Source organism: Curcuma longa, chromosome 1 (assembly GCF_044706935.1).
Source record: "Curcuma longa cultivar G26 ecotype Majalengka, Jawa Barat chromosome 1, ITB_CL_G26_1.1, whole genome shotgun sequence".
Lineage (NCBI taxonomy): Eukaryota > Viridiplantae > Streptophyta > Magnoliopsida > Zingiberales > Zingiberaceae > Curcuma > Curcuma longa.
Window position 1 is genome coordinate 16129778 of NC_133861.1, and position 27960 is coordinate 16157737.

Genomic DNA, 27960 nt, shown 5'->3' on the forward strand with positions numbered 1-27960 from the left:
GATAATAAAAACTCGACACCTCATATGAAAATTTTCAAATTAGGATTGAGGATTTTAAAATTTAAATTAAAATGGATTGAATTAGAAATTTGATTTGAATTTTTTTTATATTAGATTGTGTTTGGATTGATTCAGATTGACTTGAATTTATGATAGAAAAATTATTTTAAGATTAAATTAAATTTCAAACGTGAAGATAAAAATAAAAAAATATATAAAATAAATAATATATAATTAATTAATAATAATAATATATGTTTGATAAATTATAAATGTAATAGATTGAGTCAGTCAGATTATTTGAATTAATCAAATTATTCATAGTTCATAGTTTTTAAGTTTGTTCCAACTGCAGTTTCTTGATTTACCTCTTCATAAATGGTCGTGGGGCTGATCGTGTGAGGCCGTAAGGTGACAGATTCCACTTTTTGCAGAATAATTTTCAAGTTGGTTCGAATTTGAATTGAAATTTTTTTATAATATCTTTATTTTAATTCAATCTGAATCTATCTGATCTATCTGAATTGACACCCTCCAAAAGTATTCCAATAAATCCAAAGGTATGCCATCTAAGACGACTTTAGATTTTTGCAAGTAAAGATTCATTTTAGTAAAAAGGTAGAATCTGTCATCCCAACTGCTCTATACGGTCAACTCTACGATCATATGTGAGGAGATAAATCGATAAATTACAATTGACTATCTCCCCATGAAAGTGAGGATTCTTGAATTCACCGATAAGAATTTAGTATTCAAATGAAGTTGCATTTATCAAAAACAGTGTGACCAACAAAACTTGCTTAAATCTATTTGGCGTGTTCTAACTTTATTTTTTTATTCCCTTTTTTGCACAAGAATAGCTCTTCCAAAAGATACTTTGCCTAGTTCAAGTACTAAAAATAAGTGAAACGATGTAATGCTGACATTAGAGCATAATTTGAAGTAGTATATAAATTATATAACACTTTTCCAAAAGCGAGACATTCAAGGTCGATCAAAATTTATAACACTTCGCACATATAAAGTGAATAAATTTATCACGAGTATCATCAACATTCTATTCAAAATACTTTGTGGATAAAAAGAAAAAGATATTTTTTTGCTTTACTTTTATAATATATATTTAAAAAAGGAAAATAAATACAACAATAAAAAAATGAAGCATATATTTGAATCAAAATAAGAATCGGAATTTGGATAGTTATTCCTTTATTATGGATTTTATTCCGTGAATAAAGAAAAGTTTAAGTTTTGTCGCAATCACTTTGGCGAACTTGAAATGTGATCTGCTCCTTTTAATTATTAATTACCGATGAAGAAGTGCTCCTTTTAATTATAATGGATGGTCATGTATATCTTTATTTTGTTAGGATTGCGTCAATTCGTGGAAAGTGAATTGAGTGATCCAAATGATCAACTCTATCGCCCAGGAGCAAATAATGTTAATTATATTAATTAATTTAATATATAGAAACTAATCATAATTCATCTTGACTTATCACTTTTAATTACTTTGTGTGTGTGTGTGTTGATCTTAGATGCAACTTGTTTTTATATCATATTTAAAGATAAGAATGATAAAAATAAAAAGGCATGAATAACATGGGAATAACTTTTTCTTAGTTTGATTTAGAAATAAAATAAATGCGTTCTATCTAATCTTTTATGTTGATCCAATAAAGATAGACACAAACTAGACTCAAATTGCCTATCCCACTTGATTCATCTTATTTGCTTTAAAAAGCATGTTCTATTTTAAAACGCGTGTCTTATTAATTTTTTTGACCGGTGAACATATCATGATCAAGGCTTAAGTGCCTCCGTAAGGATGAATATTATCGGCATCTAAATATGTATAAATTATACTCTGAATTTGTCTACCTTCAAAATTAATCAGATAAAATTTAAACATATGAATTATAAAAATAATAATAATAACTTAAGTTCAAAATTAGTCTTCACACAGAATGAGAAGTTAGTTTCAAGACATTATCAAATAGTAATCTTAAAAAAAGAATTGGAAAAAAAAACTATATATCACCATCTCATTTTCTTCCTCCAGGCTCTAACATAGATTCTATCTGTTCAGTGCCTCCCATCTCATTCTCCATTAATCATTTCCACTTTTGTTGGTTCTCACTCTCAGGAATGTTCTTCCACGGACAAAAAATAAATAAAAAATAAAAATAAAAATGAATCAACTACTAAATACCTAACGAACGCACGCGCTCGGCCGGCCCGAATCACTAATACAAATGTTGGACACGCTGAGAAAAAGAACGCGAAGGCAGATAAAAAAAAATCTTAAATAATTTAATCGTAAATAAAAATAAATAATTAATAAAATATATAAAATTGATACTTTACTGTTCTAGATATTCAAAATTTTTACGGCCATTATTTTAAAACACATAAAATATCACCCTTATATATATATATATACACTTCATGGGATCAATAATCGTGCTGATAATTATATGGGTTTGCATTGTTGTCGTGGTTGCGAGCGTCACAGAGCACAAACTACCTTACCTTCAAGGACAACATGGACCTGACGTTGACTCCTGAGTTAACGCAACTTGCTGCTTCTCTTCCCACCGCAAGTGGCCAAACACATTTATACACACAGTTCGTGATTTAACGAAACAGGCGGGCCCCACCCGTCGCTCTTAATTATCTCCGTCTCTAGTGGGGAGGTTAGTGGAAGATAAATGAATAAAAAAATATAGAAAAATGTATTATATCATGAATGTAATAAAAAAATTAAAAAAATTTAAATTTATTTTTGAAAAATAATAATAATAATTATATATTTTCTCATACAATTAATTAACAAATATTAAAGACATAAATAATATGTAAGTATTCGTCAACTTAAAAAAAAACTCATAATTAATAGAGTAATCACAAAAGAAATTATATAAAAAATTATAGAAAAGAAATGTGTTAACATAGTATATATTAAATTAATTATAATGATAAAAATAAAATTTTTAAGAGATTAATCAAAGTATTTTTTATAATGATAAAGTTAAATCAAATATTAACTTAAGTCATTATCTTGTTATATTAATTATGAATAAGTTTACTGGATACCTCCAAAGTATGGTATTATGATATTGCAAATGATATTATTTGATAGATTAGACATGTGAAGTTGTAAATATTAAACTAGAATATTGATGAAAAATACTAGAAGGATTTTAAATTTATTAAAGTAAAAACATAAAATATGAAATTTAATTTAACAATATTAGATATAATGAAGATAGGAGATGATAAATTGTATGTAACTAAGAGCATTAATTAAGTATTAAAAATTATTTTTATAAAATGATGGAATGATTGAAAAATATCTTAAGAATTATTCAAATATTAACGGAGAGTGTTATGTGTTTTTTGTGATCATATAATACTTCTAAGATTTTTAATTTTTTTTATAAAATGACAATTATACCTACTATATTATACAAAGTTAAATATTGAATTATGACTTTGACAACATAAATAAAAGATAAGAGTTGTAGAGATAAGATTATTAAGATGGATATGCATATATATATGAGCGTACATAATAAAAAATAAAAATATTTTAATATCAGAAAAAATTTCAGAAAACACATTTTAAGGGATGATAAAGACAAATGAATATACGCTTAATTTTTATTATTGTATTTTAGCGAGGGCCGATTGGGGATGCAGTGAGCAAGCGTGAGGCACGTTGCCATTCATTTAACTTTTCACTGTATGTTTGATAAGGATAGAAGAAGAGGTGGATCGGTAGTGCTCGTCACACCCCCACACCTCTCTTAGCTTTGAGCCTACCAGACAAATTAACACGCATCGATCGGCAGTAGTAGTGGAAGGATATGGAGAATTAAGGAGCTAGCTAGCATGTGTGGCTGTCCATCTTTGCCTATAAGACACCCCCTCACTCCTCCTTCCTTTGGGCATCCCTTCACAGCATTTGCTTTAGTAGAGCTCCAAATTTCTTGATTAAGTATTGTTGCAGTCGAGTTAGCAGTGTGCCTTGTGTTCATCATCGACCATGCTACCCAGAAGCCGAACACTGCCCGCCAGGATTCATGATAGTGTTGTAAGATATATATCCAATGTTTGATATGTATATTATTAGTTACATAATGAGGTTTAATTAGTGCATGCATGTTAATTCTATTTGGTTTGAATTATTCACTTAATTCGATTATTTGATGAAGAATGATGAGAATCGGAACCAGAGAGCGTATCTGCAAGTGGAAGCACAGCCCAAGATTGACGAGGACACTGAAAGCCTAAATCCCCAGTATAACTCCAAGTGCTTCGACGACGACGGACGTCTCAAACGAACAGGTTATATATAACTAATATATCTTCTTGGTTTAATCCAATCAAACCTGATTAAACATTCACAATTAATTACTAAAAAACAATATTTGCTGAAGAAATTGATCAATCTCTGGCTGGGTACCTGCAGGAACTGTGTGGACTGCGACATCACACATAATAACTGCAGTGATCGGCTCAGGAGTGCTCTCGCTGGCATGGGCCATCGGCCAATTGGGTTGGATTGCCGGACCAACGGTGATGATCCTCTTCGCCTTCGTCATCCTCTACACCTCCAATCTCTTGTGCAACTGCTACAGGACCGGCGACCCCCTCACCGGCCGGAGAAACTACACCTACATGGATGCTGTCCGGTCCAACTTAGGTAACTTCCGATCGATCTCATTACTTAACTACAAGGTGATCAATCAGAAACGTAACTAACCTAATGGAAATGCTTCACTTTCTTAAAACGGAAAAGGAGGAGCACAAGTGAAGCTGTGTGGAGCAATCCAATATGTGAACCTATTTGGTGTGGCCATTGGATACACGATCGCAGCTTCAATCAGCATGATGGCTATAAAAAGATCCAATTGCTTCCATTCCAGTGGAGGGGAGAATCCTTGCCACATGTCCAGCAACATGTACATGATCATATTTGGGATTACGGAGATCGTGTTCTCCCAGATTCCAGATTTTGATCAAGTTTGGTGGCTGTCTATTGTGGCCGCCGTCATGTCCTTCACGTACTCCACCGTTGGCCTCGCCTTAGGCGTCGCTAAAGTCGCAGGTACACTAGACATCTCCTACTGCATCACCGTTACTAGTGTTTAGTTACAGTTATGCGTATGAATAAATTAGTTAGCATATGCCAAACAACTTGAGATAATCTGGACAGTTGGTGCCATATATTGCTCTCTTTTGGAAAGTTGGCAGAAAAGTTATTGGGGATGGAGGGGATGGAGGGGGGAGGTCTTCATCCCATTACTGACGTGAAGCAATAAGTGATAATGGTGGTCCTGTGTAGTATATCTTTAACAGCACTACGAAAACATTATTGGAACTCAATATAGACAGCCACAACAAGGAAACCAAAATGATGGCATTTTCAGATACTGAATATTATGATTCCCTGCCAATCTTTCTTGGGTCCATGTACAATTTCACATGTAGCTAGATTATAAAACATGTAACTAATTTGCATGTAAAAAAACAGAGAATGGAAGTTTCCGGGGCAGCCTTATGGGAATAAGCATAGGTACAGTGACGAAATCAGGTACGGTAACGCCGATCCAGAAGGTATGGAGAAACTTGCAAGCACTCGGGGACATTGCCTTCGCTTACTCTTACTCCATCATCCTAATCGAGATCCAGGTTGAGCAGCTATATATATGCTTCTTTAGAATTATATTGATTACGGCACTGGTTTCGAGTTTTGATTCATTTTTATGCTCTGCTGTGCGATTAATTAGGATACAGTCAAATCTCCACCAGCAGAAAGCAAGACGATGAAGAAAGCCAGCACGATCAGCATCACAATCACCACCATCTTCTACATGCTCTGTGGCTGCATGGGTTACGCAGCATTTGGTGATGAAGCCCCAGGGAACCTGCTCACGGGTTTCGGATTCTACAATCCGTATTGGCTTCTGGATATCGCCAACCTCGCCATTGTCATCCACCTCGTCGGAGCTTATCAGGTACCTAGCTATAAACGATCAAATGCGTACGAATTGAACTATGATGTTTAGTTTCTACAGATTAACAACAATAATGGTAAATTATGTTTGATTTGCGCAGGTGTTCTGCCAGCCGCTGTTTGCGTTCGTGGAGAAGTGGAGCGCGTCGCGGTGGCACAAGAGTGAGTTCATCACCCACGAGTACGAGGTGCGCGTCCCCTGCACCGGCTACACGTACAAGCTCAACCTCTTCCGGGCGGTGTGGCGGACGATCTTCGTCGTGCTCACCACCGTCATCTCCATGCTCATGCCCTTCTTCAACGACGTCGTCGGCATCCTCGGCGCCTTCGGATTCTGGCCCCTCACCGTCTACTTCCCCGTCGAGATGTACATTGCCCAGAAGAAGATACGCCCCTGGACCGGCCGCTGGCTCGGCCTCCGGATTCTCAGCTTCACCTGCCTGCTCGTCTCCCTCGCTGCCGCCTGCGGCTCCGTCGCTGGCGTCGTACTCGACCTAAAGTCGTATCGGCCCTTCAAGTCCACGTACTAAGTACTGGTTATTCTGCATATCATGGCACCAAGCGATGCTTGTTTATCTTTGGTTTAGCTAATGATCTGTATCTTTAAATAGCATCTTATTAATCTATAATTAAAATCTAAGATGATGTAGTTGCCTCTAAGAACTGGGAAAGAAAGAAAGAAAGAAAGAAAGAGAGCCAGACGGCAGGTTCATCAACAATATAGCTAATTAAAGAGGTGGGTGTTGATGTATGGTTTATAAGCAAGACTTGGTTGTTGATGTATGGTTTATAAGCAAGACTTCGTAGTGACATTATGTCATGTCTCAGTCACTTCAATTTGTTTGAGGTTTCTACTGATAAGGGAAAACTTTTGAAGTTTAATAAGAAAGCCGATCACAACCATGTCCCTGTAGACTGTACATGGGCACACATTGATCGTGAAGGATTAACCCGGTTGACCAGCAACATCGGGAGGCTGTACCCATCCACGAGGCTCACGTCGTAGAAATCCACCCCGCCGATTTCATTGGTTGTGAACTCCACGAGGATGGCCGGAGCCGCAGTCGCCGGTGCCGCAGGTGGATTTGTCGACGGACTCGGTGGTGGAAGTTGGTGCGGCCTAGAAGTGGCCGGACCACAAAGCGGCCGTGTCCAGACCGTAGGGCTCTCCAGGCTCCAGCTCGAAGCCGATGGTCTACAACGGCGTTGTGCCGGCGTTAGAAAGCAAGCTGGGCATACTGTGTACTGACAATTGTTTGATAGGGTAAGCGTCACAGCCAAAGCCCCCTGAAAACAGAGAACAAACTGAAGCTTACATAAAACAGAGGAAACAAAGCAAGATCATAAACAATCGGTAACAAACAGCAAAAAGATCGCCGTTGATCAAGAATAGATCGATGAATGCGAGAATTACAAAAGCTCTGGCAGTTTCACTGCTTTAATTCAAGACACCTATCCAAAGTTGTTGGTTCTCTCGTCTCCGCAATTGGATAGGAGAACGAAGCGAACTCGGAATTGGGGGAGTTGGGAAGAACAGTAGAAGGAAATTTAAACGTTGACCGTGCTTGGTCCGGTCAGGTGCTCTGTTCCGCAAGATTCAAACGTGAACTGCGTGAATCTCATAGGAAGTCAAATCCGTATTACAAAATCCACCTTTATCAAGTTGCCACGACTCAAATCATGTCGTTTTAAATTGGGCAACAAATCAGTTTAGCACACCTCATAATAAAGGTGCAATTCCAGTCCACGGGCATGCCGCAAGCGTCACGCATGAGGTGCCGGGCGGCGGTTCTTCAGCATATAATAGATTTTTTTCTTGCGTGGAGAAGCCAAATCGCGATTGATAGCCATATTACAGATAGATACGTGACATCATCAGAAATGCAAGTGAGGTGGATTTGTATTGATGTATAATCATCAAATGAAGGGGTACATTTTGAATAGGTGAATGTATACTAGTGACTTATCAAAGTGATCAACTTCCATGGATGAAATATCAAATAAATCCTCTATTAAAAAAAAAAAAGAGATAAAGATCAAAACTCTATCCTGCCTCACCTCGTTATCATTCATATATGTTTATATATAATCCTTTGTAAAATTGAAATACTCAAAACCTGCAAAAATAAAATAAAAAAATAGCATATTAAAAAAATCTAGATTCTGAGTGGGACCCAAGTTCTCCTCCTGGAACAGCGTCCACAACTTCAAAATCGACCGCACCCGCCGAAAGCTCCCAAAATCTATCTGTTCTATTTTTTTTAGCTCAATTGAAAATGTCAATTTATTTTTCACTAATATAAAATATTATATTTTAGTTATTGGTACAAATAAATTCGACGGCTGCGATTCACTTTCTTGCGTGGGATGCACGCGCAAGCCTCGGAACCCAAACCGATTTCGATTGGGTACAATTTTTAGGTCACGGGTCAATTTTTTTAGGCTATAAAATGGCCGGTGGTGGTCGACAATGCACCGCACATCGTCTCCGAGAAGGATTCCTCGATCACGTTCTCGTCGCCTTGGAAATGAAGAAAGCTGGTGCTTTCGCCGCGTCCGTCGCCGCCGCGTCTTCCGCCGCTCTCGCCTCCGTGGTCTCCAACCACCACGACGACTCCTCCACCCGTCCCTCTCAAGAGGTACGCCGCTTCCATACCGAATAGAAAATCAAGAAACCATCTTTTTCGATGGATTAATCGATGATACGGTTTTGTGGTTTAGGGCTCTGGATCGTCGAGGAAGAAAGATGCCGCAGGATCGGGGTCGAGAAAGGGTGCTGAGGACAAATTCGCTCCGAGATTCGATGGGCTCAGGTTCATCGAAACCCTGGTGACGGCGCATCGGTGATTCCCCTGGCGTTCTTCGATCTTGGGATGGCTTCGCCTCGCGTCTGTTTTCTTTCATTTGGATTGTTTGGTGGGATTGCTACCAGTTTTGTTTCGAAGGAATAGTGATCCTCTACCGTGATTTAGACTTCTTCTAATCTAATTGTTCGTCGGTTTAAGACGGCGAGTTTCGTTTGATTTACGATGAGTGTGACCAACTCAAAATTATCGAGAATCAATTGATCTTCTTTCAAGAAGGTAACCAGAAGAAATTCTTTTTGTATATATCTCGACGATCAAGGGGAAATCATCCAAGATTTCATCATCAATTGTGACCTATACTTCTTTGTCATTTCATCAAATCATGAATCATGCCTTTTGTGTTGGGACCAAATTCTGCCAAAGTTTTTCCTTCTTTTCTTCGGCAAACCGTGCTTTTAATACAACTTCTCTCGTATTTCCAGTCGCTATTTGGGGCATGATTTATATATGTTAAACTCGCCGACAAGACTTCTTGTTCAGCAAAAAAAAAAAGGTCAATTTTATACGATGCTTTTAGTGTTCCAGGCTTGCCTAATCTTTCTAGCATACCTACTACTTGTCTGGTTCAATTAGTGTGACTTTGTTCAGCCAAATTTATGTGTCAAGCACAATCTTAAGTAAAACTTTAAGGCTTCCATACATAAACACATATACACAAAGCAAAATTTGAATGACTACTTTAGTTACATAATCCAATCAAACAGTTTGGTAAAAATATTTGTTGAGCACAAAAATTAACAGTATAAAACATGATTACTACTCGCAGCAATCTCAAAACTGTTTTAGAACAACTGACAAATTTTCTTGGAATTCTCAGCATGCAAATGCGAAAGAGGGTGTTGAAATGCCCCTGCCAAAGTTCGCCAACCATAAAGAAGAGTGGCTGTATGCCATTTCATTTTCGGCAGCCGAGCTGTGAATCGACTCAGGCGATGCCGTCGGCGGAGGGGAGAGGGAGAGGGAGGCCTGAGGAGGGTAGGAGCAATAGCTTGGCGTTATTTTAATCCACTAATGGTGGCCATGATAATAAAGATGATAGCTAGGTTCGGCTCTGTTCGTATGGTGATTAATTAACGCTTTTATGATAATTAACTAAACTTTTTCTCGTCCTTGTCACGAGAATAAAACAACTGCCATTTAGGATCACATATTTCGGTGAAAAGGATGTCAGATCTCTGGCAACGATGGAAATTATTAAATTGCAGAGTGATTCCATTTCAGTCTTGTGCCGAATGCCTTTTCCATTCCCTGTGCATTCTTTATTCTCTATTATTCGCTCGCATCCAATACAAGGTATAATTGTTCCTCAAAATATTAAATATTAATATTGCAGTCCTTATAGAACTCATTTTGGTCAGTGCAAGCTCACACCCAAAGTCATGGAGTTTGAGGAGGAAAGCTTCTTGGAGGAGCTTCTTGCCCTGAGAAGAGAAGCCTGGGACAGCTACCCTGTGGGAATGAGTGAGCTCAACTTGTCCACTGAAGGGAACATAGGCTGCTCGCGAGAGATCTCGACTTGGAGTGTTTCACCTGATTACTGTGATCAGCAGCTGATCAAAGGGCTCAACTTTGACTCCCTCTGCTTCCCAGTCGCATCAGGTGGAGGTCTCTCAGCAGTAGTAGCACCACCACAATCGATCTCTGCAACAGGGGGCACGGTGCATGCAAACATCTGTTTCTTAGAGCAGAAGAAGCTTAGACCAAGCCATGAAGAAATGGCAGACGACACAAAGGCAATACAAGCTCCTTCAGCCCCTGTTTTAGGCTCTTGCCTGGAGAGAAGGAACGGCAAGTCGAAGAAGGTGGATGGTGTTCCGTCCAAGAACCTCATGGCTGAAAGGAGGAGGAGGAAGAGGCTCAATGACAGGCTCTCCATGCTCAGATCCGTCGTCCCCAAGATTAGCAAGGTAGAGCACAGTAATTGACTATGATTTTGAGTGTTGATTTAGATTTCTGATCTGTTGGTTTCGATCCATCCGAGTAGATGGACAGGACAGCCATTCTGGCGGACACCATTGACTACATGAAAGAGCTGTTGGAGAAGCTCAAGGACTTGCAAGCAGATGCAGATGTGGATCCGAACCAGGCAAACGATCTGTTGGGCATGTTGCAGTTCGACAACTCCAACATCCGAGTGCCTTCGTCAAATTCCCCAAAGGCACGCATCAAAAGCAACATTAATGGCCAGCTTAACTCCTACTACATTTTAATCACTTTCGATGGTTGATCCTTCGTGCAGTTTGAGGTCGAAAGGAGAGGTGCAGACACCAGGATAGGGATTTGCTGTGGCATGAAGCCGGGGCTGTTGGTGTCCACGCTGAGCACAATGGAGGCACTGGGGTTGGAGGTAGAGCAGTGTGTTGTGAGCTGCTTCAATGACTTCGGCTTGCATGCTTCTTGCTCTGATGTATGAGGAAGCTAATTACTACTAACAATCAATCTCGTAGAAAATTACAAAACTGAGATGATATTGTAATTATTTTTGCTTTTCATGGCTCGCTTGTGAATGCTAGGACAACGGGAACAGGGAAAGATTCAGCTCTGAGGATATTAAGCAAGAACTTTTCAGGGCAGCAGACTGTGGAAGAAAGTTTTGATTGAGACAAGGACAAGACAGAAATGTGTTTTATTGCGAAGAAGAGGCACTGTATCTTCAGCAAAAGATGTGTCCTTGATTTGTTCATCAGAAGCTACATATGTCAATGACTTGGCTGATTCAATGAAGTTATTGTGAAGTTATTTTTCCATAAATAAAGAAGTAATTGGCTATTCAATTTCAGGGTTTTACATCTTGTTGAAAAGTGGTCTCTAGACAAGGTACTTATTAATCAGAATTATTATTTACACAAAACGGTGGTGGGGTTTTTTCATAAACAAGAGAAACCAATTATTATTATTTTGATTATATTGAAAAAAAACTCAATGATCTCATTAATATTCATTTAGATTTAAGTTGACATTTTAGCAAATATGTTACGGTGAAAAACAACATGATTTTCTTTTTAAAGCCAATTTAAATATTATATTTTTGTCGATGAAATTATTAATTTATAATCTGGTAAAATTGTAAAAAAAAAAATGGCACTCTTTTCCCACCTCTTCTTCCTCAGGTTTCATCTATAAAAAATATATATATTTACTGTCTGCTGTTTAATAATTACGTGCGATGCAGAAATCAATTATTTCTGCCCGGACCCCAGCGAGTTTCTAATCCCTAATTCATCTTCCTCCCTCCTTCCCCATTTGATCGCTCCCAGAAATCGCACACGACGGCCGTCGACCTGCGATGGCGGACGGCACGCGGATCTTCCACGGTGATTGCTTCCTTCCGTTCTCCTCCTTTGCCCTTTGATTTCTCTGCTCTTCTTGATAATATCTTTCTTGCTTGTTCTCCTAAATGGAGATGTGAACAAAGTTGAAACTTTTTGTCGTCCTATTGATTTTTTTTAACCTTTCTGTACTTATTTTCGTTCTCTTGGCTCAATTAATGCAGCTTTATTGTGTTTAATCTTCGAGCCGCTTCTTTCGTAGTTGTTTTTCTGTTCTTTTGAAACCCTTGTTATTTAATTAAATTGGGTTTTCTCGGAATTGGTTTTAAATTTCCTTGCGATATATCTTGTGCATCTGCACTTAAATTAGGTTAACGTTTTGCTAGTTTTGTGTATATACCTAATTTCCCTAGTCAGTGTGCAATATATGCTCCCGAGTAGAGCAAATGTTTGTCATGCAATGCCCAGAACGCGTGCTTATAAGTATCAAGAGGCAGTGCAAGGTACTTGCCTTGATGCAAACTAGCTGGTAGCTTGGTGGCTCGAGGCTCCTATCCTCTGCCGAGTCATATATTCTTAATTTATGTCTCACGACCTGATAATTCCAATTCTTCCACATTTTCTGTGTTTATGAACAAACAACTCCAAGGTACTTGCTTTGATGCAAAGCTAGCTTGTAGCTTTCTGGCTCGGGTCTTCCTTCTCCCTTGCCTAGTCTTATATCCATATTTCGATCTGCCATTTCCTGATCATTTGGTTGAAATACACACTGTTGTCTTTGGTTATGATGAAAAACTCCAAGTTTCTTCGTCTGAAGCATGATTTGGCGTTACTTCAGTTCCAACAGTTCTGACTTCTTAAATGATCCAGTGTTATGCAGTAAAACTATAACCAGAATGAAGCTTCAATCATTTGTCTCGTTAATCAAAGTATTTATATATAAGACTATCAAAAATGGTCAAAAATTTTAAAACAGATGAATAAAATGTTTTCTGAAAATACCAAATTGTTAATAATAGATAGTATAAATAATAAATCTATATTATTTGATTTTAATTTGATAGAATCATATCATTACTTTATGTGTTATATCTATTGGTTTAGTAAATAATAAATCTTATTTATTAAATTAAAATCAATAATAGGCAACATATGAAGTATTGAACTGTTATATATATATATATATATATATATATATATATATATATATATATATATTAATGTCACAATATTGTGTGTTTTTCTATGTTATAGACGTTCAGTTGGGTCCTTAATTACATCTGAATTTGTTTATGTAAAAGAAGGTGAAGACTAAATATGGAAATATAGAGGACTAAATATGGTGAAGGAGCAGGATAAAGAATAATTCTATCCAAGATTAAGAGAAAAGCAACCCTAGGGAGCAAGATAAAAAGAGTGATTCTATCTAAGGTTAAGAGAAAAAATAATCCTTAATTCTCGTGCACAATTTAACATTCTTTTCTTCATATCTTATGGAGAGAAGGACATAGGTAATTATATGCTTGGAAATTTGAAGTTCTTGATACCTGGCAGCAAAATGCAGACAATTTGATACAAAACGTTGAGGCCAATATTTTCCTCATCACATAATGTATGAATCGTATAAATGTTTACAACTGATGATTCCTTTATTATGCTCTGCGGAAAAATAATATTTTTTGGTGTATTGTTGCATTAATTTGCACTTACTACTTGTATCAAAATGTTTTTTTGTTGTTTGTTCATTTCAGGAAGGAACCTGCCTATATCAATGACTCATGAACATTGATAAAATTACAAAAAATCCTGCATATTCTGTTTATTGAGTACAGGTGAATGTTGCTCACAGTAGGTTGTCACTGCACTTATTCTGTGAGATTGTGGAAGGCGGTGAAAACTTGTAGTTGGTCTCTTATCTGTCGAAATGCCAGGCTTACCTTTGGCAGCTCGAGATTCCATGTAAGCCTAACTCTATGAAAGATTTTGATAATAATTTTGCTAGATCTTGCAAGCTCTAATCTTGATTTTTATGTTTTACCAATTTGTTAAAACTAATTTATGTCTGCGTGTATATTACCAATTCCAAAGAACAAGAGCAACCTTTTCATGCTGATTACTTTTGTAGGAATCATGGTTTCAGTTGTAGCCATTCAAGGACTAACCAAATGTGCCGTCAGCAGTCTCGAGTTCGATTGACTACTGAAGAGCAACTTGCAGCAGAAGAAAGTCTTTCTGTATACTGTAAACCAGTTGAACTTTACAATATACTTCAACGTAGGGCGATACAAAATGTAAGTGCATGATCTTTGTTTTCTTTTTATTAAGTTGAACTTTCTGAATTAGTTCTTCAGTGTAGATGTATATTATAAACTAGGTATTCTTAAACCTGTTTATATGAAAAATTTCTGAAATGCTAACACCTTTGTTTCCATTATCTCCCAGCCTTCATTTCTGCAGAGATCGTTGCTGTACAAGATACAGGCTAAGCACAAAAGGAGGTTCTTATTCTCTGATATAGTAATTTCCCTTTTAGGAGTAGAAATGTGTTTTTGTAATAATTCTCGCTATGCAATTGACTAGTTGTTCTGAAGCTGTTTGAACTACAAAAACTGATCTTGTGGCTCTTGTCTAGATTGTTTCTAGAACAAATGACAAACAGATTTTACCCAACTGTTCGATTGATCATCATGAGCATTCCCATTTTCTACTTTGAGATAATGCTAAATCTTCATTTCCTATGATTATAGATTGGGCTTCCATGCCAGTGAATGCTAATTTTTATTGTGTTTATCATTTATATTGAAGCGTTTTTTTTTCTTTTGCAATGGCATTACACATGTTGAACTCCTTTGGGAACTGACTACCATAATAGCAATTATTTAATACCACTATTGAGTTTTTTTACTGTATTTTTGATGTGGTGTGCTAATTAAATGGTTGAAACATATTTTAATCCACTCTTAACATTTACTGACACGGATTTCTTCTCTCATGTAGAATACAAATAAACATTTCTCTGATTGGAAGTCTGAATGCTGAGATAGAACCACAGCATGTGTTCCCACTCTATGTACTATTAGCTAGACCTATTGCTGACACATTAGTTGCAGAGGTATATAAGCTTTGTACTCTGCTTTAAGTTTCTGTTTGTGTTAAATGCTGAACTATTCCTGATGTTGTGGTCAACAGCACTCTTCAATGTACCGATTGAGCCGTCCTTGTGTGCTAACTAATTTTGCCAAGTTTGGGAACAAGGATGAAGCTGAAGCCAGCTTTTTGGTTCCAGAGATTAAGAAACTGACATCTGATGCAAGAGTTAACAATCTTGATATTATCATTATCAGCAAGGGTTGGTTGCTTATTTGATCCAGACACATACATCTGCGTGTTTATCCTTTTGTTTAGTTGACTGGTTACGTTCAATTTATCAAGATCTGTGCTTCTTCAAATGATTTTTTTTTTTAATCTTTCAGGGGAATCAAATGGTGGCTGTGGTGAATATCATTTGTCAAAAAATAGTGAAGAATGGCCCTCTTTTCTCAGTAAGGCACAATTACTTGCAGGATCATATGATTCTTGCTTTGTCAAGAATAATGTGTGGGCATTGTTCTCATGCAGATCACTTATGTTGATCTGTCAAATTTAACTGAACAAGTAATTTGAGATGTCCAATAAAAAGTTACTGGTATAAGAATGTTACTCAGAACCGACATTCTTCCTTAGAACGAGGGGTGAAAGTTTAGGTTGCTTCCTTGTGAACTCAGCAACTAGCAGGAGTTTCCTGCAAATCATAAGATAGTGTGTAATGGCATAGTTGATCTCAAGAACAGAGAAAAGCTTGTTAGCAGGCTGATGATATTGTACTTCGCTAAGAAATTTAATTACTCTATTTAGGTTTTCTGACGTGTCCAGTTTGTTGGTCTTTTAAAACCAAAAGTTTGAAGGATTAGTGGGTTGAGTGTTTTCTAGATTATCATAATTGCTTTTTAAAATTTTGTTAGATTCTGTTTTCTAATTGCTTATGAAACATGAAGCAACTAATCATTTTATGAGTTCCTTTCAGCTTGTATTATTCATTATTTTTTCTTCCTAATAATTTGACTTTGTTCATAGAATCTTTTCTCTATCATTTCTTCAATACTAAGTAACTTTAGACTGTCAAAATGGTCTTGTGAATTTTTGCCTTAGGCTGTTGTCATTTTAATGAAATAGTTTGGTTTTGGAAGCTTGGTGCATAGCAACACGATCTACAAACGTTTCATATTTGTAAATTGATTTTGACTCCCTTTGTACCTCGAAAGTGACTTACAATTAAAGCCAATTCCAAGCATTATCACATTTATATTTGCAACATCTCATGAAGTTAGTTACTGAAAATTTACAACGTGATTAATTGGTGAGATATTGTTGAACAATCCTCTCTTTTCTGCTACCCGACAACTATCTTATATAATATCATAAGGTGTTCAACTAAAGGGCCGCATGGTTGGAATTTTCTTGGGTCTTCTCGTAGAATCCCTTTTTGTTTGTTAGCTCGTTAGGTGGAATATCATGGATGAGTCTTATATGGGGTTATGTTTAGACTGTAGTAAATGTTATGCTGTTGAATGCACTCTTACAATTTTCAATTAACCGGTAAGATGTTCACATGTATTGCATAGTGGAAAATGCGGCACCTTTAATCTCTTCTTTATCAAGATCAAGATCTGTTTGCACAGAAAGATTATCTAAACTGATGAAACTTCTCCTAGTAAAAGGAAAGGTTGAATGAGAAAGGGGAATTTGTTCCGAGAAGGAGTCTAGTAGCATTCATCTTTCAATGTAAACTGCCAATTTTCTGGGAGCTGATACACGCCTACATATTTCTCTCAAATACTCCTTTCCTCTTTTTTATGTTAGTTTTTGTGGTTGGACTTTTCAAAAGAGGATAACCATGGGACAAAATATGATATTGACCACATAGATATTAATTCCTGTTATTGTCTTTAAGTAATGTAACTTCTCTATTTATCACCTAAAGCAATTAAATGTTATTTCCTGTCCCACTATCAGAATGTGAAGGAAAGTGCCTCTGGGGAAAAATAGCAGTTAATTCACTTTGTTTATCCATGGAGAAGTCTGTGACTTTGAGCTTAGGACACCAAGTGGATATGCTTTCAGCTGTTTCTATGAAGCCAAGCATTCTGCAGGTATGCAAAGCATGATATTGTGCTGAAAAATATCATTCTGACTTGTTCTTCATTGTTCTATTGCTTATGATGGATATAGCTTAGGTTAACTTAGCTAAGCCAATATGATTTGGACATGAGTAATCCATCTCTATCATAGATATTTACACAATCAACTTTTCCAAGAACATTGTTTATGGTATCATGCAACATAGCTCGTGGAATCAATATCATTCCATGGCGGTTGGTCATAATATCTAAATATCAGCCATATTGGATCTGTTGGACCAGTAGGTTTGAAATCGGAAAAATGATAATTTTGGTTTAAGAAAATAATAAAAGTGGAAAATTGCTTTTAAAATATATGATCAACAAAAGATGAATTGTTATTATTAAGAAACAAGAAGAAAGAATCTGTAAGGTTATTTTCTTTTGTTCTATGCATTGTGTTGATCAAGTTAGATTATTTAGTATCCAATTTTTGAATTAACATTTAATATCTATATATTGACATTACAATCTATTTAGTATTACATTACTTAAAAGAACTGAGTTCTATGCTATTGTTTCTTGTAAAATTTTTCTATCATGCTTTTTTTTTATTAGTTTCATATATACACTGAAACCTTTGGTATTTGCAGCCAAAATACCTGGAAAGCCATCACTGCATATTTTTTCAAACTCAAAATATGGATTCTGCTGTAAGTTCATGCTCTTATATAATTACTTGTTTAGTTTGAACTGTAAATCTCTTGCATTAATAGCTTATTTCTTTCATTTAAGAGTGCTTGTCAAGTCCAAGTCAGCATATCTGCTCAAGAAGTGGGAGCAAGTGAAATTTCTCCTTATGATCTTTACTCATATGACGATATTCCAACATCATCATTACCTCACATCATCAGGTTGTTATGGCTTGTTATACCACAATTAGTAATAGTTTCTTTTTGGGTCCTATATACCTCTTAATCCGTTTCTTGGTTTTTTTTTTTTGCATAACACTGAAGTGTTTCTCATGCTGGCTTTGATATGTTGCAACACTTACAACTTTGTTCTGCTAATTGGCATTTTTAATTTTCTTATGTTATTGTTAGCCCATGCATACGTAAATATCTGGAGTGTGTTTGTAATTTAATATATGAGAAGAACTGTATCGTATTAATTTGATGTTCTAGATTCTTTCTTTTGACGTATCTTATAGCTACATGGTTAGTATCTCTTTTTGGTCATTTATAGGTTTCATACTCCTACTCGGCTTGAAGGTGCAGTGTCTACAAAAGCCAATTGATCCTGAATTTTAAGCCTTATACATCCTCTTGCATCACTATTAAGCACAGCCTTGCTAGGCTAGGCTATTTAGTTGGCATTTCATTCAGGAAAAAATCACATCTTACAAGAATGTATGGAAACAGTTCACTGTTGTTTGTTTACATTTCCTTTTTTTTGTATATATATTTTCCAATTTGTTTTCATAGTAATTTTTTTTCTTAGTTTTGGAGAAGATCAAGCATTTTCTGTTCAAAAAAATAAATTTTATTACATGATAATGTTAAAGCATCGGTGACAAATATTTTTTATTTTTCTTTTTAATTTCCAATTTTTTCCTGGAAAATGAGAACCGTAAACAGGAAACACAAAATTTTCATGGATCATGCAACTCACATTATTTGGTTCAATGTCTGGCCATCTGTTTGGGCCTTAACTTGCCCTTGGTAATTGCTTGCTATTATTCATGATCAAAGCCATAGTCTTCAATAATGTGGGAACCTTTTTTTTGACTAAAATCCTTTATCATACATTGAATAACTGTGAAAAACATCAAATATAGTGCACAACTGTACCTTTTCATTTGAATGTTAGATACAATATTAGATTGTGCTAATTGAAGTATTTCATGTTGATGCGTGAATTATTGGTTAATATTGTTAATGTGATGCACATCTTCGATATAGTTATCAAGCCTTTATTTAAGCTTTGATATCAGTTTTGACAATCTAATATATTTTTATATTTTGTTATGAAGCATAATACGTATAATGCATGATTTATTTTAATTTTTATACATAAATCATAAATAAGAAATATCTTTTAGTGATAACTAACAATTTTGGTAATAAGAAATATCTTTCTGTATTTTAACAGAATATAATTATTGACACATTAATGTCTAATTTTGAATAGCATTAGCGTTTGTCTTTGCCTCATAGTTCATAGGCTCATGCCAATCATCATATCTCATGTCTCTCGGTTCTTTTTTCTGGAAGTTTTTTTTTCTAGTTTCCTGCTACTTTTTCTTTCTTAATTAGTTTCCCCCCTCACTTTGTAGATTGAGAAAAGGGAATGTTCTTTTTAACTACAGATACTACAACAACTTGCTGCAAAAGACTGAAGGTGATCAGCTTCACTTTTTGATCTATTTTGTAACACTCCACAAGTCCAGTTCTAAATAGTAAACATATTCTCCTTTTGTTTCTTTGCTGCTTATTATTAACAAGAATTATTAACTAGGATGAATTTCTAATCTATTTTAGTTGATGTTCATATATTAAGTATGTTCTCTAAAATGTTGTCTATCTAACTCAGTCTTGTTTTGTATGTTAGCTTTACTGTCATGACAAGTTTATAATTCTTCTTGATAGTATAAATTCTTTGTCGAAATACAAAGTTCTATCTTTGCGGATTGAAGTGCTATGTTAGAAAATGTCATTCGCTCTTGTGGCTATTGAATTGACCAATTATGCAACCATACTAAATAGCCATCTTAGACTCTGAGTTGAGCACCATAAACTCTTACATTTTCTCTTTCTTATTTATTAGATTCCTATTCTTTTTGAGTTACTACATAAATTAACACATCAATTCTATTTGCTTTCAGATTGCCATAGGTTAAATGGGTATCTTGAAATCCAGTTGCAATATAATGTACCAATAGCTATGCAGTCGTATAAGCTAATGTAATATGTAGATGCAAACAATATTGATCTAAAATAAAATTTTGTTTTGTTTTTTTTGCAAGAATCTTCCTGTTTATCTTACTTTGCTCTTTCTCGTTCTCTTCCTCTTCCTCTCTCTCTTCCTCTTCCCCTGGGACCCTCCTTTTGTCTTCTCCAGCTCTCTTCTTTTCCTCCACTTTCCATCATTTTACCCGATTACCTTGGTATTTTTGTGCTTCTCCATTCCTCTTCTCCTCTACCTAGTTATTCTCAAATTTTCCCCAGTTGATCTCTCCTCTATTGTTCTCCTCCCATGACCTCTCTAATTTTCTCCTCCATACCCTATTTTTTCTCTTCTCAACCACCCTTGACATTTACCCATCATCTCCAATAAACCTTGGTTTATAAGACCAACTCAATCCACGTTGAACCACCAGAATCCTATCGTGGTGTCACTGTCGATTCCTGGCTGTCCATAGACGCCTCTCTGTGCTTCTTCCCTGTATACTACATGTAGAACTCATCTTTTTCCATTGTCTTCTTTGTTAGTGACATTTTATCAAAATCATTAAATCCATCATCTTCTTTGATGCCTACCATCATCAGGTTGAATCTCCACAAACTTTAAGCCATTGCTGCTGATCTCCTTCATGGAGATGGGGCATCGTACCACCATCTTTTACATCTCCCTGCCATGCATGCTTGAGTTTGCCACCAGTTATGATCCGTGCTTTGGGTTCTGTGCACTTACTCCGATCCTCCTCCATTCATAACATTGCACCTTCTGACTAAAAAAGAGGCCCATGAAGAGGGCTGAACACAGTTGAGTTTTTGATTTGTTAAATGGTTTTCGAACAAAACTGAACTTATTTGGCTTTATAATTTTTCAAAACACAACCAAGCCAAATAAAAAACTATAAGATTTCCCAATCATGTTGAACTTCCGGTTTGGTTCAGGTTAGGCCAAATAATAAAAAAAATATATTTTATGTTAACTCATATGAAACATAGGCATATTAAAATTTATATATTATTTGCAATAAGATCAATCATTCTATTTAAATCACATTCACATGTACGTCCATATGTATGTTTTATATATATTAAGTTATTCCTAAAGAAGAATAAAGATGCTGGAAAGAAAGATAATGACTTATGAAAAAGTATGTTGGAAAGAAAGAATGACTCTTCTCCTTTAACATCAGAAGTGAGAGATTCTTCACCCCATCCATTCAAGAACTATATTTTATTTCAATGGCTGGGCCCACACTGTCTGCAATTTAACTGGTTAGAATCAAGTTTGGCTTATGGAATTTGGGAGAGGGAATGACGCATTACTTAGTTAATCATAAAGGTTTAGTAGTTAGATTTTCTTAGACTAGTTTCTTCATTAACTTTTATATGAAAACATTCTATGCATTTAATGTCTCAGTCTAATTGTTGAGATATAAGTTCCCTTTGATATCTCCCCATCCTTTCATGCTCTTCATGCCCATGATTTTATTTTAGTTATTTAATGGGGTTAGGTTAGTAATTCTCAAATTTAGATTAGGCCCATTTAATGTCCTTGTATTGAACACCAACCTTTTAGCATATGTAATTTGCTTCCTCAGATGTTTTTCATATTTTCCTCTTTATTTCAAGAATTCTTTATAACAATTGGAAGTTTTTTTTTTTGTAGATTCTCCTTTTTGGTTGAGATAATGTTCTCGCCAAGCTTTAAGATTGTGGCTTAATTATTAGATGATATATCGGGCCAATATACATAAGTTTTATTTAATAAATAATGAAAAGTGTAAATCAATGCTATTGGCCCATGCGTGTCACTGGTGCTTGTTTGGATGATGGAATCATACATTCTAACTAACTAATGCATAAAGTCCTATCAGTATCCGAAATTTGGTTCAATGAAGGGCTTGTAAAATGTTTGTAGTTTTTGTTTCTTTGCATCTTGTTTCATTTTGTTACAGGCATAGTCCTGAATAGTGTATTTCTAGCTCATGTAATTTTTCTAACTTCCAAACCTCAACTTACTGTTAGTTGCATCTCTTTCAATTCATTTCATGTTTTGACCTTCTCTACCCTAAATAACAGTCACGGAAGACTTCTCTTGTCCTTTTTGTTTAGTGAAGTGTGCCAGCTTTAAGGTAATGTGCACGCTTTTATTGATTCTGTATTGTTTTTGACTGCTTGGTTTCATGTGCGATAGTGTTTTCCTACAGGGTCTGACATATCACTTAAACTCTTCTCATGACCTATTCAATTTTGAGTTCTGGGTCTGTAAGCTTTTGGAATCTCTCTCTCTCTCTCTCTCTCTCTCCATAGATATGGATTGAGTCAAGCAACATATATTGACTGGTTGACCTTTCTTCAGGTAACCGAGGAGTATCAAGCTGTGAATGTTTCTGTGCGAACTGATATATGGAGCTTTGAGGTTAGATTTAGTTATACATACCTTTCCTTGAAGTTGTGTGGTTATACTTCTTCTGTTAACATCATTGGTGTTGATCAAGGGCCTTGCTGCACCTAAATCACTTCATCCAACATATGAACAACTATATTTCTAGACTAGTGCTACGCGGAGCATAGATAGCATGTTGGGTCTAAGTTACAAGAACTTGGGATTTATAGTTTATGGTGCCCTGAGTAAATGTTGGTTCGATTTAGTTTTAAACTGACATTGTAATAAATATTTGCAGGAATAATTAGCCTCAAATATGTTTCAAAGTTCTAGATAACTCGTAAATGTAAATAGTTAGGAACAAGGCTTTTTTGTTGATATTGGTTCAAAGGTGTTGAAGATCTACGTCATATAATTGGATTTGTCCATCATTTTGTTTAGGTAGATAACTAGAGGAAATATCCTAAGTTTTACTTTGCAAAAGTGGCTATTGTTGATTTAGGGAATTTTTGCCTGATTTTTTACTAGGTTCATCATGTTGTTGATTTTGTGTCTAAAATCAGGAAATTGTATCTAACTTGTTTTCTAATTTATGTGATGTGCCAGGTTGCATCAGATGGAAATGATCCAAGGCTGCAAACATTTTTCTACCGGTAATCTTGTTTATTATACTTTGGTTCTTATCGGTCTTTGCACTTTTTTTAAAGTAATAGGATTTGTTGAACTGAAAGTAAAATAAAATAAAATAAAAAATGAAATGGCAGCTCAAACTTCAAGAGGTGTAGAAGATCAAAGAATAATGTTCAGACAGCAAGTCATGTGCATCCACATGTTCTGGAAGCAGGTTCACCTGAAGGATCACTGGCAGGTTCTCGTAAAGAATATGATAACAAAGACAATGGCATATGTTACTCTCAAAGGCCTTATGCATCTTTGACAGATGGTTCACTTACAAATGGGTTTAATGGTATGCCGAGTTCAATTTTTGTTAACACATTTAAGTAGTAAATACATAGAATTTCGTTTCTGTTACTAGCCATTGATACCTCTTTCAAAGATGGAGGAAAGAGCTGTAAATCACTACTACATGAGGCTCACTTTATGAGGCATAAATCTGAAATCAGTTCACAACATTGCCATGCTGAAGAGTGCACACGACATGTACTACCTAGCCCTGACACCATAGGCATTTGTGCATCTATAAATCAAGCTTCTACCAGTAATGAATTCACCCAACAAGCATCTGCAACAAATTTAGCTTCACAAAGTATGCTGCAGTTTGCTAAGACACGGAAGATATCTGATGAACGGGCTGATCCAAGAAAGTTAGTTTCCATCTCATTCTAATTTGCACTGGTAGAAAAGCAGTCTTTTGAGGGACATGAAATTTTATGTGTGCTACATTAGTTTCTATAATATGTTTCCTTTGATAACAACCAAAATTTCTCATTTGACAGTCGTGCACTTCTCCAAAAGAGGCAGTTCTTTCATTCCCACAGAGCTCAGGTGATTCACTGTATCTTTCTTTCCTTGAATTGTTGCATGCATGCGTGTTTTCAGGAGATTACTGAGATATTACTCATGTTTTTGACGAGAATTAAGGCAATAAATGAGCCAAGTCAAACCAAGCTTTGTTTTGTTTGAGCTTGTTTGATTGGTAACTGCCAAGCCAAGCCAAGCCAACTTGAGCCTAAAATAAACTAAGCTGCCGAAGCTGTTCAAGCTTGACTTGAGCTTGTTTCTTTTAGATGTTATTAAACTCTTAATTTGAGCTTCATTGAGTGTTTGAAACTTCTATATTTTTAAGATTGTTTAGTTGGATAGTAAGCTTGTTTGTTTGTTTTAAGACCTTTTTGTTTATTTGCAAGTTTGATAAATGAATATGGTTCATAAGCTTTGTTCATGAACATTGTTCGTGAACAGATCACAATTTTTGTTCACGAACATTAATAAACTCTTTATTTAATTTAATGAGTTGCCCAAGCTTCTTCATGCCTAAAAAATTTTGTATGATGGTGGTCTGTCCAACTATGCTTATGCAGCAAATTACTGGGCAGTAAAAATTACTAACGTTGGCAGGTACAAATAAGAAAATTGAGATAAATTATTGAACTTTACCATGAGATAAAACAACAACGCTATTATTCTTGCATTCAATAATAATATGAGGTAAAACAAAATCAAATATAGTATGGACTTAATAGATTCCATAGGCAAGTTTAGTAAATTAGAGTTTATGATGTGAGTGGCAAAGAGTGACCTGAGCAAACTTTTATCAATATAAAGGAAAAAAGTATAGAATGTATTGAGTATTATTTTCTAGAGATGTACATAGTGGTAAATGGAGGGATAGAATGTATGCTACTTGACCTCAAATAGTTGGGATATATGCTTGTGGTTTTTGTACACTAACTTGTATTTCTAAGATGTTCTAGCACGTCACTTGATCCTCTGGATAATGCTCGATTATTTAAAGTGTTAATTTTTACTTGATATGTGTGCTTTTAGGTGACGAACCTCTGTTTTGTCCACTTAACCATTTGTTTGAGGACTAATTTTATGGGAGCTAACACAGTAACAAACATGTAGAAGATTTTGTAATATAGAATCAGTTAAGATTTCAGTAACTTTCACAAGGATTTTCACTTTTTTTCTATAATTTTCATTTCTTTCCATTACTTAGTCTATTCAAGTTTGTAAAATTGTGTTGTAATTGTTTATATTGAAGCCAATGGCAGTGGAGCAAGTATTTTCAGATTGGGATAGTGAAGATGAAGTTGATGATGACATTGCAGACTTTGAAGATAGAAGGGTATATTGTCTCAACTGAATAACTGTCCTTCCTTGTGAATTCTTGTTCATTTATTTATTGTACTTCAAAATCTAACATTTCCATGATGCAGATGCTTGATGATTTTGTGGATGTTACTAGGGATGAAAAACAAATAATGCATTTATGGAATTCTTTTGTCCGGAAGCAACGGTAATTCCCTTTTCAGCTTTTCTTTGACCAACTAATGTTCATTGCAATATTGCCTTTTTTTTTAAATGAAAAAAGACATTTGTTTTTGTCATTATTAGTATGTTTGATTAATTGTATAGTTCTCAGATGGAAAAGTCATTTTGGATCCTTTAAGGAGATAATCGAATGTGTTTTACCTTTGCATTTTATGAATATTTGTAAGTATCATGGCTACCATTTCTGAACATTCGGGTTACAAATCGAATGTGCATTACCTGAAAAACAAATCTGAACTTTAAAATGTGATTTGATTCGGAGGTGAGGGTTTTGAGCTCATTCAGACAAGAGAATTAATCAGTTAAGGCAAAGAGACGGTGAAACTTATTTCACTTTGAATATGGAGTCATGTCTCCAGTTATTGCAATCTGCAAGAAGATATCCGTGGTGGTGTCTAGTTATTGGACGGTATAAAGATAGGCCACTTGATTGCAGGTTGGCACAGTATTTATATATATAAGAATGATATGTTGCACTTTTTTTTTCTTTTCAATTTTCACTTTCTTTAGCCGAAATACTATATCCTAAATTCTAAATATTATATCCTAACTCCTAAACTCTAAAAAAAAAATTTTAAAAAAATTTAATATTAGATGCTCATGGGATGTGCAGTATAAAGTGTGCAGCATACCATCACCTATGTGTGTGTGAAGAACAATTTGATGTTTGCATTGTGTAGACTTGATTTCTAAGATAACTATTATATGGTGTTTTTGCAGTGTCCTTGCTGATGGTCACGTTCCATGGGCATGTGAAGCATTCTCCCAGCTTCATGGGCAAGATCTTATGCAGTCCCCTGCTTTAATGCGGTATTGTTCTTTAAATTGATAGTGCTAAATATTAGTCAGACACGACTACACGAACTTGCTTCTGTTCCTTCTGTTTGTTGCATGCGATAAACATTGGTTCAGCTCAAACTACATTGTCATTTTCTTCAGACTTCATTTTGAAGTTATAAATGCCATGACTCTGAGTTTTCAAGACATTTTGAATTCTTGTCATTTAATAAAAATTCCTAATGGAAGGGTTTTCATAACCATTGTTTCATTTTGCAGTTGTTAAGTCTCCGTAGCAAATTTTCAACAACCCTGGCTGTGATGTTATCTTAACTATGACATTTTCATTTGTGGCATGCAGGTGCTGGAAGTTGTTTATGGTCAAACTCTGGAATCATAGTCTTTTGGATGCTCGAACCATGAACAATTGTAACCTAATACTCGAGCGATTTCAAAATGAGGGCTCAGGCCCCAAACAAAGTTGATTTGCACGAACCCTTGGCCCATGTTAGGTTGGGCGACTGGTAAAGGAACCAGAACAACTTGGAACAAGCACATTATACCCTCACCATTGCAACCACCATTTTTTGAGTAGGTTTCCTAGATATCATTTTTTTAGTTTTGGGTAATTTATTGGGGGTATTATCGTCTTCAACTGTAGATTGTGTGAGTTGGGGGAGTAAAATGCCTGTTTAAGGCCGCATTGTCAAGTTTGTTCATATATTCTGAGACGGTCAAATTCGATTCATGAATCTGTCAATGCATTTTATTCTCTTTTGCTTTTATCAATTATAGTTCACGATTGCTGCTGTTTAAGCCTGGAACTTTAGTTGAGTTATACTTGTGATCTTTTTTTTTTTTTTGTTTTCAGAATTACGTGTATAGTTTGACTTTTTTTCTTTTACAGTTTTAGATGAATAATTATTGATTGCGTCTTGATAGGTTAAATCAGCAATTTAAATTCAAGTAACTACAAAAGACGGCTTGAATCAATGAACATAATGTGGCTTTAAGTAAAAGGACGGGCGGTATTATATTATTCTAGGCACTGCTACAGGAGGTTATTCATGGATGCGACAACTGATCGTCTAATTTGTGCATGTTTTGCGATGAGATCAACTTCAATTGTGTTTTTGTTGAATTAAATCAACTCGTAATTTTCAGCAACCGCCCATATAAACGCATGGTTAATGAAAGAATAAAATTCACATACCAGATCTCAAATAGCTCTGAGTGGTGATTTTGTTAGGCACCAACCATTGAGCAAAAAATATTTAAGCATAAATAAATAATATTTCAATAATTTTAAGTCTGAACTTGTTTTGTGAGCCCACAATTTTCCCGTGGGAACATTTGCGCTTCCAGCGCCAAAATGAATCTACAAGAACCTGGAAGAAAAATAGCAAGTCTAATGGACATTGTGGATAGAAGGATATAGTATACCAGTTTGCGTGGGTAGTTTAAATCAAACAATTTACCATAGAATACAAAACAACTTTGGTGAGACC

General features: G+C 35.6%; 3 protein-coding genes and 1 pseudogene across 6 annotated transcripts; all 4 read left to right on the forward strand.

Annotated features, from left to right (window-relative positions):
* The first annotated feature begins 3954 nt into the window (after positions 1 to 3954).
* Positions 3955 to 6834, forward strand: LOC141829708 (amino acid permease 4-like). Its single transcript, XM_074717239.1, has 8 exons — positions 3955 to 3967; positions 4025 to 4096; positions 4218 to 4350; positions 4475 to 4708; positions 4805 to 5113; positions 5540 to 5697; positions 5796 to 6023; positions 6124 to 6834. The coding sequence occupies exons 2-8, from the start codon at positions 4049 to 4051 to the stop codon at positions 6550 to 6552; spliced, it is 1539 nt and encodes a 512-aa protein (XP_074573340.1). The 5' UTR covers positions 3955 to 3967; positions 4025 to 4048; the 3' UTR covers positions 6553 to 6834.
* A 1638-nt stretch (positions 6835 to 8472) lies between these two features.
* On the forward strand, positions 8473 to 9132 carry LOC141811418 (uncharacterized). Its single transcript, XM_074699466.1, has 2 exons — positions 8473 to 8661; positions 8744 to 9132. The coding sequence occupies exons 1-2, from the start codon at positions 8473 to 8475 to the stop codon at positions 8867 to 8869; spliced, it is 315 nt and encodes a 104-aa protein (XP_074555567.1). The 3' UTR covers positions 8870 to 9132.
* Positions 9133 to 10010: 878 nt separating this feature from the next.
* LOC141844353 (transcription factor bHLH61-like) lies at positions 10011 to 11628 on the forward strand (annotated as a pseudogene).
* Positions 11629 to 12091: 463 nt separating this feature from the next.
* On the forward strand, positions 12092 to 27268 carry LOC141829484 (polycomb group protein EMF2B-like). Of its 4 annotated transcripts, none has more exons than XR_012601886.1 (22): positions 12092 to 12203; positions 13910 to 14117; positions 14284 to 14449; positions 14601 to 14656; positions 15156 to 15270; positions 15348 to 15507; positions 15632 to 15700; positions 17211 to 17347; positions 17968 to 18027; positions 18110 to 18228; positions 19650 to 19714; positions 22351 to 22403; positions 22479 to 22532; positions 22631 to 22690; positions 23264 to 23310; positions 23422 to 23624; positions 23694 to 23982; positions 24115 to 24163; positions 25396 to 25469; positions 25561 to 25640; positions 26396 to 26485; positions 26814 to 26864. XR_012601886.1 is itself a non-coding variant. In XM_074716969.1 (22 exons), exons 2-22 carry the CDS (start codon positions 14083 to 14085, stop codon positions 26935 to 26937), a joined length of 2115 nt encoding a protein of 704 aa, XP_074573070.1. In that variant the 5' UTR covers positions 12092 to 12203; positions 13910 to 14082; the 3' UTR covers positions 26938 to 27268. The 4 variants fall into 4 exon arrangements, 3 of the variants coding, with proteins under 3 accessions (XP_074573070.1, XP_074573088.1, XP_074573079.1); XM_074716969.1 differs by having other exon boundaries at positions 25386 to 25469; positions 26814 to 27268; XM_074716987.1 differs by having other exon boundaries at positions 23715 to 23982; positions 25386 to 25469; positions 26814 to 27268.
* The last annotated feature ends 692 nt before the right edge of the window (positions 27269 to 27960 follow it).

Coding starts and splice junctions, on each gene's coding strand:
- LOC141811418 (XM_074699466.1), top strand. CDS start 8,473: ATGGCCGGTGGTGGTCGACAATGCACCGCACATCGTCTCCGAGAAGGA. Junction 8,662..8,743: donor CCACCCGTCCCTCTCAAGAG/GTACGCCGCTTC, acceptor TTTGTGGTTTAG/GGCTCTGGATCGTCGAGGAA.
- LOC141829484 (XM_074716969.1), top strand. CDS start 14,083: ATGCCAGGCTTACCTTTGGCAGCTCGAGATTCCAT. Junction 22,404..22,478: donor TGAAGTGTGCCAGCTTTAAG/GTAATGTGCACG, acceptor GTTTTCCTACAG/GGTCTGACATATCACTTAAA. Junction 23,625..23,693: donor ACTTACAAATGGGTTTAATG/GTATGCCGAGTT, acceptor TTCTGTTACTAG/CCATTGATACCTCTTTCAAA.
- LOC141829708 (XM_074717239.1), top strand. CDS start 4,049: ATGCTACCCAGAAGCCGAACACTGCCCGCCAGGATTCATGATAGTGTT. Junction 4,097..4,217: donor CCAGGATTCATGATAGTGTT/GTAAGATATATA, acceptor TATTTGATGAAG/AATGATGAGAATCGGAACCA. Junction 6,024..6,123: donor ACCTCGTCGGAGCTTATCAG/GTACCTAGCTAT, acceptor TGATTTGCGCAG/GTGTTCTGCCAGCCGCTGTT.